Source organism: Coloeus monedula, assembly GCF_965178545.1.
Source record: "Coloeus monedula genome assembly, chromosome: 14".
Classification (NCBI taxonomy): Eukaryota; Metazoa; Chordata; class Aves; order Passeriformes; family Corvidae; genus Coloeus; species Coloeus monedula.
The window spans coordinates 14,308,767-14,322,939 of record NC_138794.1 but is presented as its reverse complement, the minus strand read 5'-3'; the positions used below and the strand labels follow the sequence as shown (position 1 = coordinate 14,322,939).

Below are 14,173 nucleotides of genomic sequence, written 5' to 3'. Positions count from 1 at the left end.
CTTCTGAAGATCCATTTACTTGTTGAACCCTGAGAGCAAAGAGGAATACACAGATTCCACTTTGCTTAATTTTTGGCTTTTACTGTCATGCCAAAATGTAATTGTACTGTCTCTCTCAAAGTGCCCCTCTCAATTTTAACATCATGCGGTTATGTAAGAAAAAATGTGTTTGTGTAACCTGTTTAGGGAAAGCCATGAAATTAATTTTAAATTACTTATATGGTCCAGGAATAAAACTTTTCTTACCTTCAAAATGAAAACTAGGTGCTAGTGGGATGTTCAAGCCTGGCACCGTAGTTACTGATCAATACCTTTGAAAATATATTTGGAGAAGAATATTGGATTTAATATGCAATACTCTGAATGCATGAGACTTACAGAAGGAGCAAATGCGCTTTTTGCAAGGCATTTTAAAACTGCTAAGCTTGATCTCTGGGTTTTTGTGTGTGTTGCATGCTTGATTTAAGTGATAAGACTGCTTTTAAAAGCCAGGTCCTGCCAGTGACTCTTCCATTCTTAGGGCTGTTTGTTGAGAGTGGCCTGCTCAGACATCTGTTTCCTGAAGTGAGCAGGGTGGACTTTGATGTTATCCAAGCATACGCAGAGTTCCTTCCTCACAATGCCTCCCCCACCACCCCTCGTGACTTTTTATAGAAGTGCTTCTCCCTGTAGCTAAATAGCACTGTCTGTGCAAAGGGCATTAAAGGAAAATCACTTGGAGCAGAGCCCTTCTGCTCATCCTCACCAAAGGTGCCAAATGGAGGTGGTGGTGGTGGTGGTGGTTGTGTTTAAATCTCTCTGTAGGAACACAGCCCAGAGGGGTGGAAATAATGCCTAAGCTGCTCAAATACAAGTTTCACCTATATTTTAAAATACAGGTGAAACAAATCAGTACATAATTTTTTTAGCTAATATTTGACATAATAATCCTTATTTGTACCTATTAATGTATTCGTCTTGCATGTCTTAATGTTTTGGGTATTAAATGTGTACATTCACCTCTGGTGTAGAAGCATATATAGCGTAGTCAGAATGGTGTGAGTATGACAAGGGCAGCAAAGTCCTCTTAAGCAATGAAACTATACCATACAGACTGTAAGTCATTGATGTAATTTGAGTTTTAATTAGTGTTCCAATATTTCTTTCAAGAAAAACACAAAAAGGAAGCTACAGGTCTTTATTTCTGAATATTGGAGGTTCATTATTACAGATAGGTGATGAAAAGGACAGCAGCCATTCTGTCATTCTGAGCTGTGCATGCTCTGACAGGAGTAGGCACCTGGTGGCTTCCAAGGTCTCAAGTCAGCTGTATGGAGTGAGAATAATTCCAATGAGCACAAAGTAAGGCACCACTACACTATAGGCACTTGAAATTTAGGTATGACTTCAATTTTATGTTCAGGCATGGTGACACTCAGAATATATTGCAGCTTGGGCTGTATTTCACTTTTATATCAGAAATTACTGTAATGGCTGTCAAAGCAGAGGGACAGAATTTGGATATTGGATTTGTGAAAATGGCATCAGAAGAAGTATCTTCATATCTGCAAGAGTTCAAATATTGAATATTCTTTTAATTTCCTACTTTTTAAAAGCTTTCAAATTGTCTTATCTGAGGATATACCAGCTTCTCTCAGTTGAACAGGAGAATGTTTTTTCACAAAAACCAGAAAAAACCTGCAGTATCCCCATTTCTTGAGTTTCAGCACACTGTAGACACCTCTGACTCTTCTTCCACCTGCTTTTCCTGAAGTAATGCCTGTTTCTCTTGAAGTTTAGGTCCCTTTATCAGCCTTCTTACCAAGTAAGTGATAGTAATTTGCAAGAAATGCCAATTCTTGCAATGAAATGCAATGTTGAAATGTTTCTAAGAGTGTCATATCTGTACTGGAGGAGAGCCCAATTCTTTTTAGCCTTTGTCTCTTGCTCTGTCATCCTTCAGTATCTTCTGAAAAAAGGTTTTTTGAGGAGTAGGGGGTAGGATTTGGTTCAGGAAGCTTACGAAATTCATAGCTTAGAAAGTTGGTGATAACTGATGTAAATGCAATTTTAGTGACAGTATTTAAATTATTCTCTAAATAGACAAGTGTTTTATAAAAAAAGAAAACCCTGAAACAGAAGTAAGTGGCAGGTCTTTAGCTTTTTGCCAAAGCAACAACTGAATTCTAGAAACAATCTGAAGAAATGCCTAATTTTGAGTTAGCCATACATGCTTCCACTGTTTACTCTCATTTTTCATTGTGCTTTGGAAAACTAAAATGCACCTGTTATCGTGCAGGACATGATCCACTGTAACTTTGTGCCCCTAAAAATGCTGTCACTGGGTCTCTCTAGCAATTGAGTCTCTCCAGTGGATTATAGCTACTACAAATGTAAAACAACCAAAAAAAGGCCTTGGTGCTTACCTAACTCTCAGATACTTTTGGTTGAAATTGCCTTCTGTGTATGCTCCTGATTTGACTCAGCTATTGTATTTAGGCAATTGATTCTTACACAAACACAGAACATACTACAGAGCTCTCATAAAATAATTATGTTGCAAACTTTAAATATTTGGGATAGCAACCTGAAGCAGGAAATTAATCATTTAAATTGTAATTTTTGACACTGAAGGTAGAAATACTTTTGTGTTTAAAAGACCAGTTTCCTTCTTTGAACAAAATCTTTCAGAGCACAAACCTTTGTTTTCAGTGAGTACCTAAGGATTCTTTTGCATGGAATTTGTATTTAAATATATAAATATTTATCTAATCAAGATGCTACTCCTAGGAGCCATTTTAAATATTGGAACAGCTTCTGGAATGTACACCTCAGGAAGTATAACAATTCTCATTTGAGATTTAAGTATGCTTCAGTTCCCATTGTAGTTTGTGAGCCTTTCTGATTCTGTATTGAATATTCCTGTTTGTTTAAAGGGATGGTAGTTGTTGAAAACAGCTTGTGAAAGTTAGAAGTTAATATTCGGAATGGTTGGCAGAGATGCCTGCATTCAACATCTGATTACTGTTCACTGCTTGCAGGATCTGCTCAACTTGTTTGTTTGTTGGGCTGTCTAAATAAATCCTACTTTATTCCTGATAACATCCAGATATTTTGATTCAAAATTCCCTGCAATATCTTGCTATGAAAATATATGCTTTGCTCCAGGTCTAAGTGCTTTCTTGCACATGTTTTTACCATTTAGAGAATATTGAACACAAATTACATTCAAAATTCCGAGTTCAAGACACTTAATTTTTAATGAATCTTGTGTTTAGCATTAAAGTGACAAATGAATACATATATATTGATTTCTGTTTCAGTATGCACAAACCATAGAATAAAACCAATCTGAGACAGTAATGTTTCTTTTTGTTGTATATTTTCTGACATAGGAAACAATGGAATTGTGTATGTTTGACCTTATAAAGTTTGGTTTTATGCTCTGAAGCTGTTTGAAGATTTCACCATTTTCATTTATTCTGGCAGTTTCAAGTCATGCCAAAATCTGGTATACAGAGGTTTAGAATCTAAAAATCTCAGATCTTACTTGAACAGATAAATATGATTTAAATGCAAAAAATTAACTGAACTTAGTTGTGCTAGAATTTTGTGTAATATATGAAGCATCATTCAAATAATTAAATTGCTAGTAATTTAAATCAGTTTTTTAATTAAAGTAGTTAAATAGCAAAACATTTTCAAAGAGAACAAAGCTTATTACAGAATTGTTAGATGATACTATTATTGGGGTTTTCATATGGTTGTTATGGCTCAAGCATTTTTTATTTTTATATCTATTTGGTAGTATTTTCTTTTATGAACTATTTAACTCCCCCTTCATTAGGAAATAATTTAGGAAAGCTTTAACTGATAATAGCAGCTATTAATATTTCAAAGTATTTACTGGGAAATGGAGTTTATTTTTTTCCCTTAAATCCAACAAAATTAACTTTTTCAAAGGCTTACAGCAATGATTTTGTTAAATAATATTTTTACTTCTGACAAGCAGATGGTTTTTTCAGACTTTAACAGTTGAAAATTGACAGTTGCCTTGATGAAGCTGCTTGTTGATCATTTTCAGAGTATGCTCCTAGATGAACAAAGTGTGTATTTCAGCTTACTGTCGGATCACAAAACCTGAATACCTCAATGTATTTTTTCACCATCTCTGAAACTGCTAGGATATTTGATGTAGCTGTGAATTTTTAAAACATTTTACTAGATGTATCATATTTTGAATATTTTGGAGAGGAGTTGTCTTTTTGTGTTCTTGCTCATTTTCTGTTTTGCTTCTGGAAGCGATCTTCACAGCTCACAAATGTCTTCTCTTGGGATGGATGAAGGTGAATGTTGTCAATGTTTTGGGGGCAAAATGTTTTTCTGGAAAGAAAAGGCAGCATGTGAATATGATATTGGTTAGACAGCATAATGTTAGTTGGAATCTCCCGTTCTTTAGCCAGTTCTTTATCCTGTCTTTTACAGGAAGGTATCTTACTGTTTTTATAGGCTTGTGAGGAAAGAGATGTATCTGCCTGCCAGACCATAGGTACAGAGGAGAGGAGGAGCAGGCAGCTCCTGGGTACTGAGTGCATTGTGCCTCTGTCTCCCTGGTGTCAACTGTGCATGATCTCCACAGTACACCCTCACAGTCACCTGGGCTTTATTGCTGTGGGGCACTGACATTGTTTCAACTCTGTTACCACTACGACTGCACTATTTGGGCTCTGGATCACTGGCATTTAGCTGGGAGGTTGCTAAAAATCAGCTATGTAGGATGCTAACATCAGCAACTACATATACTACAGAAATATTTGAACCCAAATATGTTGGAATCTGGTATTTTATTGCTCATAATGGTCTGTTTGTTAACTGCTTTTTAAGTTTATGCTGCTATATCTCAAGTGTTTGCCATTAGATAATCTAACAAAGGAATTTTCATCATGTGTACAAAGATCACAAACATCAAGAGGTAGAGATGCCTGGAGATAAAATATTGTCAGTTGTTCAAAGCACAAGAGAAGTCAAAATATATTTTGTGTTTACTACCTTTTTTAACTACTGAATTTCCAAAATTTCTAATTCTGCAATACACGATGTTTGGTCTTCTCAGGAAGGCAGACAGACCTTTTTTCTTTGAAGAAAATACTTTTCTTTGAGTGTCCTTTGTTTCTCCTTTTAGAACCACCTAATAATTTTTCATTCCCCCCCTAAACATTAAGGCAGTATTTGAGTGGTATCTGAACGTCACTGCCCAGATTGCAAAGAACAAAACCCAGCACATAATCGTGTCCACTAAAAGCTTGGCACAGACTGCTTCCACTTGCAGTAAAAAAAAACTTCTAAGGAACATTAAGTACCTGAAGATACCAATATAATTTTTTGTCAGTATAATAAGTACCCCCCTCACTTAATAATTTCCTAGGTAATGTAAGTAGTACATCAGCAGTAATTGGCTTGGTTACTGGCACAGCTGCACTGGACAAGAGCTTCCTGGTTAGGAAAATGACTTCTCACCTTCATACCTTTTTTGTCAAAGTACAGGAACCTGTACCTAAACATAGCTCCCTAGTTTGCAATGTATGCTTTGCTTTAATTTTCTTTGCCAGCTAGGTCAGTATTGATTTTGGATCGTGGCTTTTAAAATAGTAGATGTTACAGAAACTCATTTTATTTTAATGGCAGGAGCAAATGCCAGGTAAGGAAAATACCTCCAAAATGCATTTTCAGGAAGATTAAACCTGAGAGAATATGATCCTTCCTCTGCCCCTCAGCACACACAGATTGTTTTATGAAATGTCTCTTTAAATTGTCTAATTTTGTTTTTGTGTCAATATTAAGGAGATGCAGCTCTGCCAATAAGAGTTGTTCCACAGGAAGTCTGCACTAGTTGTGGTGGTAAGAAAGGGAGTGTACCAAGAGAAAATTGCCTTCTAAGACTAAACCTCAGTTAAAGGTAAGGTGTGCTTTTCTCATTAACCTTAATTAAACTTCTCAGTTAAAATTTCTCAAAGGATTAAAGCAGTGGGAATCTGGCTGAAATTTCTCTGTATGAGTAGGCATTTTCAAATGTGTTGTTAGCATTGCGGTATGTAGAGAACAAAGCTGCTCAGACTTGGTGATCCAGTTTCAAAGCAATAAACAGGAAAGAACACCAAAAAGAATCAGAAGACTGTGTAGTACAGCACATGATCCTTCTAATGAGTATTTTCAAAAATGGTGATGCTGAGTTTCTCTAGAAAGTAGGTATTGATAGTCAAATAATTAAGATTTGGCATATTTTTTGTAAGTAGGAATCTGAATATTTCATGATGTTAATGTTGGAATCAATATTTATCTTGCATAGTATCTTGTTTCATTGAAATTTATTGGTGTGACTGCTGGGACTTGGATGCTTGTATTTGAACTGGAATAACCTGTGTGCCAAACACCTGTGGTGTTGAGTGATCTCATTACACTTACTTTTGCTGTGTTTCCCCTGCTTTCACTCTTATTGCTTTCACTATAAGTCCTGGTCGACGGGTGCCTTTTGTCCATGGTATTATGGTTTGAAATGTGTCCCAGATATTTTCCCAAACTGGAGTTCCTTCCCACTTGAACTTGATCATTATTAGGTCACCAATATCAGTGTCCAGGGTGATGAGAAAGGAGTAGGTTTTATTCCCAGTAATACCTTCAACTCTACAGAAAGCAAGATAAGAGTAATGCTGTCTTAATTATCATGAATTAAAGTGAAAAAAATAGGATTTTTTCCCCTTAAAACCAGAGAAAGAGCTATGTTTCCTTCTCCAGGACAAAACATTAATGTCTCGAGGATGTCCTTCCTCCAGGTGCAAAAAAGTGGTGAAATATGACAATGTGCTAGGAAAGAAGCAGAAGTGGGAGAAGCTTGAACAGCTGATGAAGCAGTGGTGGTTTCTGACAGCAAAAGAAGAGGCGTCCCATAATAGCATCTATGTTATGACTTTTTCCTGCTAGAGCAAATGCTGACCCACACTGCTGCCTTTGCTTTCATTAATACAGTTAGTATTCATCATGATAAATACCCCAAATTCTTTATCTCAATTACAGCTGATTTTTTCATTTGTGTTTTAATTGATGACACCTCTCTGTCTTAGCAATGGGATGGACCAAAGTAAGCAGACAGAAAAAATTCCAAATTTACTGTTTGTTTTATAATGATTTTTTTCTGCACAAACTGTATGATCATTATAAGAACTTGGGACTTTCAGGGAGTATGACTGAAGAGAGGACAATTCCCAGTTCATGTTCACTTAGCTGTATAGCTAAATCATTTCACTCAAAGCATGATTATCAATGTGATATGATATTAAAGATTGGCATCTTTAGTCACTTGCACAATGACTTGATACAATACTCACAGTGGGATGTGCAGGTTTTTAGCATCCTTCTTAGTCCCTGCCAGAGACATGGTAAAAGTTGGGTCTATTGGCTTGCCTTGGATTTCGTTGATGATGTGGATCTTGAACTGATAGTGATACACTGTAGAAAGGAAGAATTTGCAAAAAGTGACAAAATGAATGGTCAACGAATCAACAGATTTCTTAGGCAAAAGAAGTTTGCCTTTCAGAGTAGAAAGTTGATGGTTATTCCATTTTAGCTTTCAAAGTAATTTGTTGAAATTAAAACATTATCATTTTTTCTGGTTCTTGTTGTGCTGTGTAGTCTGTTAAGAGTTTGAGGCCCTGTTGCTTTAAAGGATGGAGAGAAAGGTAATCAGTGTTGAGTTTCTTTTTGGGATAAAACATTCTTCCATGGCAAATACTTCAGCTTTTCTGAAGTTTAATTGTCAGAATTTCTGGCAAGCCTTCTGTCTAGTGACCAGACAAATCCTTGTGACTGGGCATGACTAGAGATGTACGATACAGATCAAAGACCTTATGCAGTGTGGTCAGGCTGTTTCTCTGATCAACTGGAAAATTGCCCTGCAAAATAGATGACTCACAAACTTTCCTTGACTGCATAATGATACGTTGTGCTTAACACACATCTGTTAACAATGTCATTAATGCTTCAAGGTCTGGTGAGTTTCTAGAACAACACTGTTTAGGAAAGTCTGAACTGAGTATTGTCAGCATGAAAAATGCCTAAGATCATTATTAGGATATATTAGGATATATATTGATATTTTGTAAATTATGAAAAAAAAACCCCAGCAACACACATTTAAAGTATGTGCATACAGATACTGTCAGCTACATTTGAATGTCCAAAACTCTTCTATTTGGTCATTCTTCCAGCCACCTTCTAGACAAAACTGATAGATTTATGTGTGAAGGAACATTGTTTCACACTAGTTTTTGAGTAGAACCTCTTTACCCACTTCATTCTTCACTACATACTGCTAACAGGATCATGTTTTCATGTATATGCACAGATAGTTTTGGGGGGGTTTTTTGTGCAGCTCAGAGTGTTCACAATGAAAGGTATTTTCTGGAAAAACAGTATCTTTTTGTCGTTTTATAGTGGTTGTATGTTAGTGAACAGTGTATTTTCTTTTGAAAACATGTCACTCAGTAGAAAACAAAATGGCTGATTCTATGCTGCAAACCTGATAAGGACAAAGGCAGAGAGGGTCGTTTACAGATCACTTTTATTATGAATCTTTCTCTGGGTTTTCTGTCTATGTAAAAACTGTTCAGTATATGATCAGACACAGCCTAAGCTTTTGCTGTGATTATGGTGCTCACTTCAAGGAAAAAACTCAGGGTACCATCACAGCTTTATTATAAATATTAACTTCTTTGTAAGAACTGAGGGCTTTGTTTGAGCTGGATTAATGTATGCTCCAGAATGTAATGTCATTAAGTTGAAAACGAAACATCAGATTTTGTGAAGACACAGAGAATTGTGAAGTGTAATGTTGGATTTCTCAAATTTCTTCTGTTTGTGCTTCTCACATGATCTTCAAACATTTTTTTAAAAAGCATTACAAAGATGACTTTGTAAGCCACTTTGTTTGGGAACTTTTGTGAAAGGAGATCATTGTCTGGGGTACTTCTATCCACGTATGTGCCAAGGATGGTTTTTTATGCAAAACCAGTTCTAAGCATAAAAATTAAACATGTTAATTGAAATCAAAGGCAACAGGACACAGATATTTTACCCCAAACTGAAACTAGCTCCGTGTCCAGAGAAGAATGCAACACAGGGATCACATCCTTGTGCCCCGGAGTGGGAGCAGCAGGCAATGCATCCCCAGAGCCTGTCAGCCCCTGATTCTGACAAGGACCTGACCCTGACTGTACTGGAGAAAGATAACATCAGGAACTAGACATAGCCTCTGGAGTTTTTAAATCTACCTCAAGTTTCTTCCTGTGCCATTTTAAACAGTATTAAGAAGAGATTCAGCAGGTTCAGCTGCTCTGAGTATCAGTCAGGGCTATGCAGATCCCTCTGGAGTCATCACTGAATGTTTCACAGCTGTGCTAGTGGAAGACTTCCAAAATTATTTTTAAAGTACCAGAATTTTTGTTGAGTTTTGGTTTGGTTTTTTTAATCTATGATAATGCAGCTGAGTAACTGGGCACTGTGGAGAGACAAGCCGTATAATGCAAGCAGCCTTTTAAAGCGTTTCTCCTCATCCCTTCAGCGTTCATGCCGGGGTGCACTGTCAATATTCGAAGTGCTCCCCAACCCCAGAGCCCAGGGCGAGGGGCAGGCGGGGACAGACCCCTCCAGCAGGACGGAGGCTCCGGCGCGGCACAGCCCCGGCAGCAGGTGCGGGGGTGCGGGACTCCTTTGGCCGGGGCTGTGCCGGGGCTGTGCCGGGGCTGTGCCGGGGACAGGCAGCGCCTCAGCCTGAGGGGAGCCTCCTCCGTGTGTGCGAGCCCTGCCCGGCCGCCCGCGCCGCTGCTCCCCACACGCCTCATGGCAGCCGGGAAGGAGGTGGTGAGGAGCAGCGCCGGGCGCCAGGAGCCCCTGCAGGAGCCCCTCGGAAGAGAACTGTCCCGCAAAGTCCTGCTTGTTCTCACTGTAAAATGTACGTAAACCTTGCCACTGGCAAGGGAATGTCTGCTCAACAGCAGCAGTGGGCTCTGGCAGCTGAGTGCAATGGAGAGTGGCAGGAAGGCCCTGCGCCCCCTGTCAGGCTGTGGCCCCTATGTCTGGTCATACAGCCAAAAAATCCATGCTGACTCGGTAAAGTAATGTAGTAGAGCTAAAGCCTGAGTGCCGGTCTTAATTTTAGTGCTACAGTTCAGCCCTGTAAAAGTCCATGCTATTCTGTTGTCTGTCCATTGTTTGAAAAGTAGTAATTTGTATGTCGTCTCATAGTCTAATTGAAGAAAAAATTTGGGCAAATTCGGAACAGGATGTTTCGGAACAGGCCTCCCAGAGTAATTGTGCTGCTTTTTTGGGGTTGGCTGTATGCCTGGATATGTTACAACAAACCTGCACAGTCCGGTTGTAGGAAAATCCTGCAGATCAGGACCCCATGCATCTGCGAGCCCTTGGCTCCACAGCTAGCCTGGGGCAAGCATGCAGTGTGCTTTTTCCCACAGAAATATGAGAGCCAGGATCTTGATGAAAGGGCATCAAGATGGCCTACTGGGATTCTCAGTTGTCTCAGCAAATTGATTATTCTCACAGATTTTAAAAGCTTTAATGAATGAATAAAATAGAATCATGAAGCTTAGGCTCAGTCTTCCACTTTGTGATCAATCTGGACACTGTAAAAAGTATTCCCACAAACCTTTGAAGGGCATATGTGCTCTTGTTTTCAGAAAGAGTCGTCTGCTTTTGGGCAGCCTTTCCTCCCTGATGTTGTAGCCCAGGGTGTTGCACCGGTTCTTCCTACAGCTGAGGCACAGTCCTTTGTTGAAAGTGTTGATGTCATTGCACCAGTAAGCTGTGCTTTGCTTGTCCACGTGCAGCAGAGAGTCGATGAATAAATGAACTGACCTCTCATGGGCACATTTCACAGTTTGAGTGATGCCTGAAAAAATGCAACAACAAAATTTTACATGCCCTTGTTTCTTTTTACCATTTCAACTGCAGAGGAGTACCGTAGCCAACTATAAACATATGTCATTGTTTCCCCCCCACACCCCTTTACTACCCTTTGCATTGTGGTTTTGCCTCAGAAATCACACATCATAGGATCATTGAAATATAGAATGGCTGAACTCCCATGATAATAAACTTGAATAATTTTCTGCTTAAACTTCTCTAGCCTGACTGTATCGGACTGTAAATATGAACCTTGATTTCATTGTTCTGGCTGCCTTGGTCAATAGAAAATAAATCTGAGTTGATAGGCAGTCTTTCAGATCATGCCACATTAAAGACAGCAGTCTCATTCTGAATTGTTGAACGCTGTTGGATTTTGGATGTTTAGGCAGCAATATCATATTTTGTCCCTATTACACTGACAAACTCTTAGGCTGAATTGAATTTTTCTTGCAGTTACTACTTGGAAAAAAGGAGAAAAATTTTATTAAACGCAAAAAAATATTGAATAGGCCTGCTATTATGAGAAGTATCTTTTGTTCTTTAGGTGTCATCAAATTACAAAAATTATTCTGTGCAATCAGGATGTATCACAATGGGCTGTTTTATATGTCCACTGATAAGCTTTTGAGCAGATGCTTGGTTTCACATTTGTCACAATTTATCTTCTAACAAGTAAGGCCCAGATTTAGGCATTGTGTGGTGACAGTTGAGAAATACTTCTGCAATGCCGTGTGCTGGGTGAGCAGGGCTCTTTTGGGGGTTTTCAGTGAGCACTTCTGGTTGTCACTGCACATCAGGACCTTTTTCAGTATGTTGCATCAGTTTCTCTATACGTTTATGTTTAGGTACATTGGAAATAAGCTTCTATAAATAAAAGCTAGCCTGGAACACTGGCCATCAGGTCCTAGAGAGAGTGTGATCTGTTCCTCTGAAGGACATGGAGTTGGGGAAAGGTGAACTATGGAGGTGAGTAGTACAGACCTGTGTTTTATTTGATTTGAAATAATTAATGGCACACTAGAAAAATCTGGCTTAATTAGAATAATTGTGCAGAAAAATTTCTCATCTTCCCTACTGGTGAAACAAATACCATTAAATTATTCAGAGGTGCTTGACAGCAGGATGCTCGTGGCCTCATTTTCAGGAGTGCTGGGCAGCTCAATTCCTTACTGGAGTCAATAAAACCAATATGAACTCAAGACACGTAAAAATCAGATAACTGATCTCTAAACAAGAAAATACCTTGCATATAAGGGGTGATAATAATAATACTTAGATGCTGTTTAAGACCACAGTTATGTAGTTTCTCAGAGTCAGTACAGCTGCCCCGCTACCTCCCACTCTGTGCCATTGGTTCTTACCAGTGATCCCAAATTCTGCAATGTGGTTGTACACATGTAGGATGTGACAGCCAGGCTGGAAGGTGCCTCCATTGGGATAAAAGTCAAAATGAGCCACAGGCTGCTTGATGCCAACACTGAGGCCCATGTGCTGTTTAGTGAAGGTATGAATTGCATCTACAAAGTTTGCATCATCTGGAGATAAACGGTCTGTTGGTGACATTCCTTCAAACAAGGGACCAGCGGGGTCAAGGCCTGCAATAAATGCAAATAATCCCATTGTCATATACTGCAGAAGGACTGTTCTGCTGCTGTAAATCTGTGATAAATGTCTGAAAATAGGCAGCACTGGTACTTTACAAGGTCTTTCTCTGATGGAAACAATAAGAATGCTTGTCCTGCAGAGGGTGGTTACACCTAAAGCAAACACGGGCACTGTAACAAACAGTAACTGGGACCTGCACAAAGACACAGGCCCAGAGACAGATGTGTACTTTCTGCCAGTGTCACTTGAGGGACCTTTACGTAATTTTGTTCTTTCAAACTATAGAGGTCATGTGTTTCAGGCCCTTTGGAAGATAACCAGACCCACAGCAAGGCTGACTTTTAGCCCACATTTGGGACCTGAAACTTTATAAAGCTCCACTTATTGCTTAAAAGGGCTAGATTTTATTTATAATAATTCTTCAACTTGAAAAATCTTCAAGGGAGATTATTACAGTATTCAGAAAAATAATACTCCACTTAGGGAGTCTTGCTGATTTTTGTTTTCTGGACTTTTTTGCATGGTGCTCTTCTTGGTTGGGAATTGATTTAGGGAGAGAACTTTGTGTTTAGTTTAAAGCTGCATTCAGCTTTGAGGACAAGCTTCCAAACTTGATATTCTTCAGTTGGTATTATGGAATCATATAGTTGCATAGATGTAACCAGACAAGACTAGTAATGCAGACCATGAGTAGGGAAGTGCCCCTGAAGGCATATATTTCTTTTTAGCTTTAATAACTTTTATCACTATGATTTTTTTGGAGCTTATTGTTACAAGTCTGAATAACTTTTGCTGAAGGATGCATATAGCTGTTACAATAAATAATGTGTTCTGAGGTTTTTTCTTATCCATTATCAAGGTTTTATGTACTAGTAAGGTTTGAACAAGCTGCACCGGGGACCTGAAGTCCTTCAGTGCTTACACTGGTGTAATATCATGACACATTTGTAAAATCAGCTTCTTGGCATGCAGGCACTGCCACAAGAGCTGTGTAAGAGGCTGTGGTATGTGGCAATGAATCCAAGATCAGAATTGTGACTTCAAAGCACAGCCATGCATATTTGCCTCACTCCTAAGTTTTCTAAATCTAATTTCTAAACCAATGAGATGAGACTTCTAAACTGTGCTGAATATTGCTATTTGACAACTAATTGTCAATACAACGTTGATATGTCAAATGTATTCATAACTTGATTCAGTTGGCTGGTTTTTTTCTTAAAGGTATAAGTCTTTTACCTGTAATTCTTCCAATCTTTTTTGTACCACTGATAAAACTTCCAGCAAATCCTGAAACATGAGCTCCTAGGCTGTACCCAATTAGATGAGCATTGCTTCTGGAAAATTGAATGGATTCCTGGAAGATAGTGGCAGCTTGATTTAAATGAAGAAATGTGAAAAGTAAACAGTGAAATATTAATTACAAGCTAGGAATAGTCTGAATTATAACACAAGAAATTTGTATGTTGATGGTGGTCAAATGAGGTGCATGAATCACTCAGTACATTTCTATTGGCTGAGTGTTATTCCTTGCTTCTTTTTCATGCAGCAGGAAAATGCCCCACATTTGGCCACTGCTCCTTATCTTCTGTGCACAGGAAAACCATCCACACAGATA

At 38.6% G+C, this 14,173-nt stretch overlaps 1 protein-coding gene across 1 annotated transcript in view; it reads right to left on the bottom strand.

Annotated features, from left to right (window-relative positions):
• Positions 1-4,256: 4,256 nt before the first annotated feature.
• Positions 4,257-14,173, bottom strand: part of LIPC (lipase C, hepatic type) — a gene marked incomplete at both ends in the record, with an annotated part of 50,162 nt that continues 40,245 nt past the window's right edge. Inside the window, 6 exons of the mRNA XM_082290543.1 lie at positions 4,257-4,362; positions 6,442-6,660; positions 7,362-7,482; positions 10,694-10,936; positions 12,315-12,548; positions 13,795-13,912. Coding sequence (XP_082146669.1) covers positions 4,257-4,362; positions 6,442-6,660; positions 7,362-7,482; positions 10,694-10,936; positions 12,315-12,548; positions 13,795-13,912 — 1,041 coding nt within the window. The remainder of the gene's footprint in view (positions 4,363-6,441; positions 6,661-7,361; positions 7,483-10,693; positions 10,937-12,314; positions 12,549-13,794; positions 13,913-14,173) is intronic.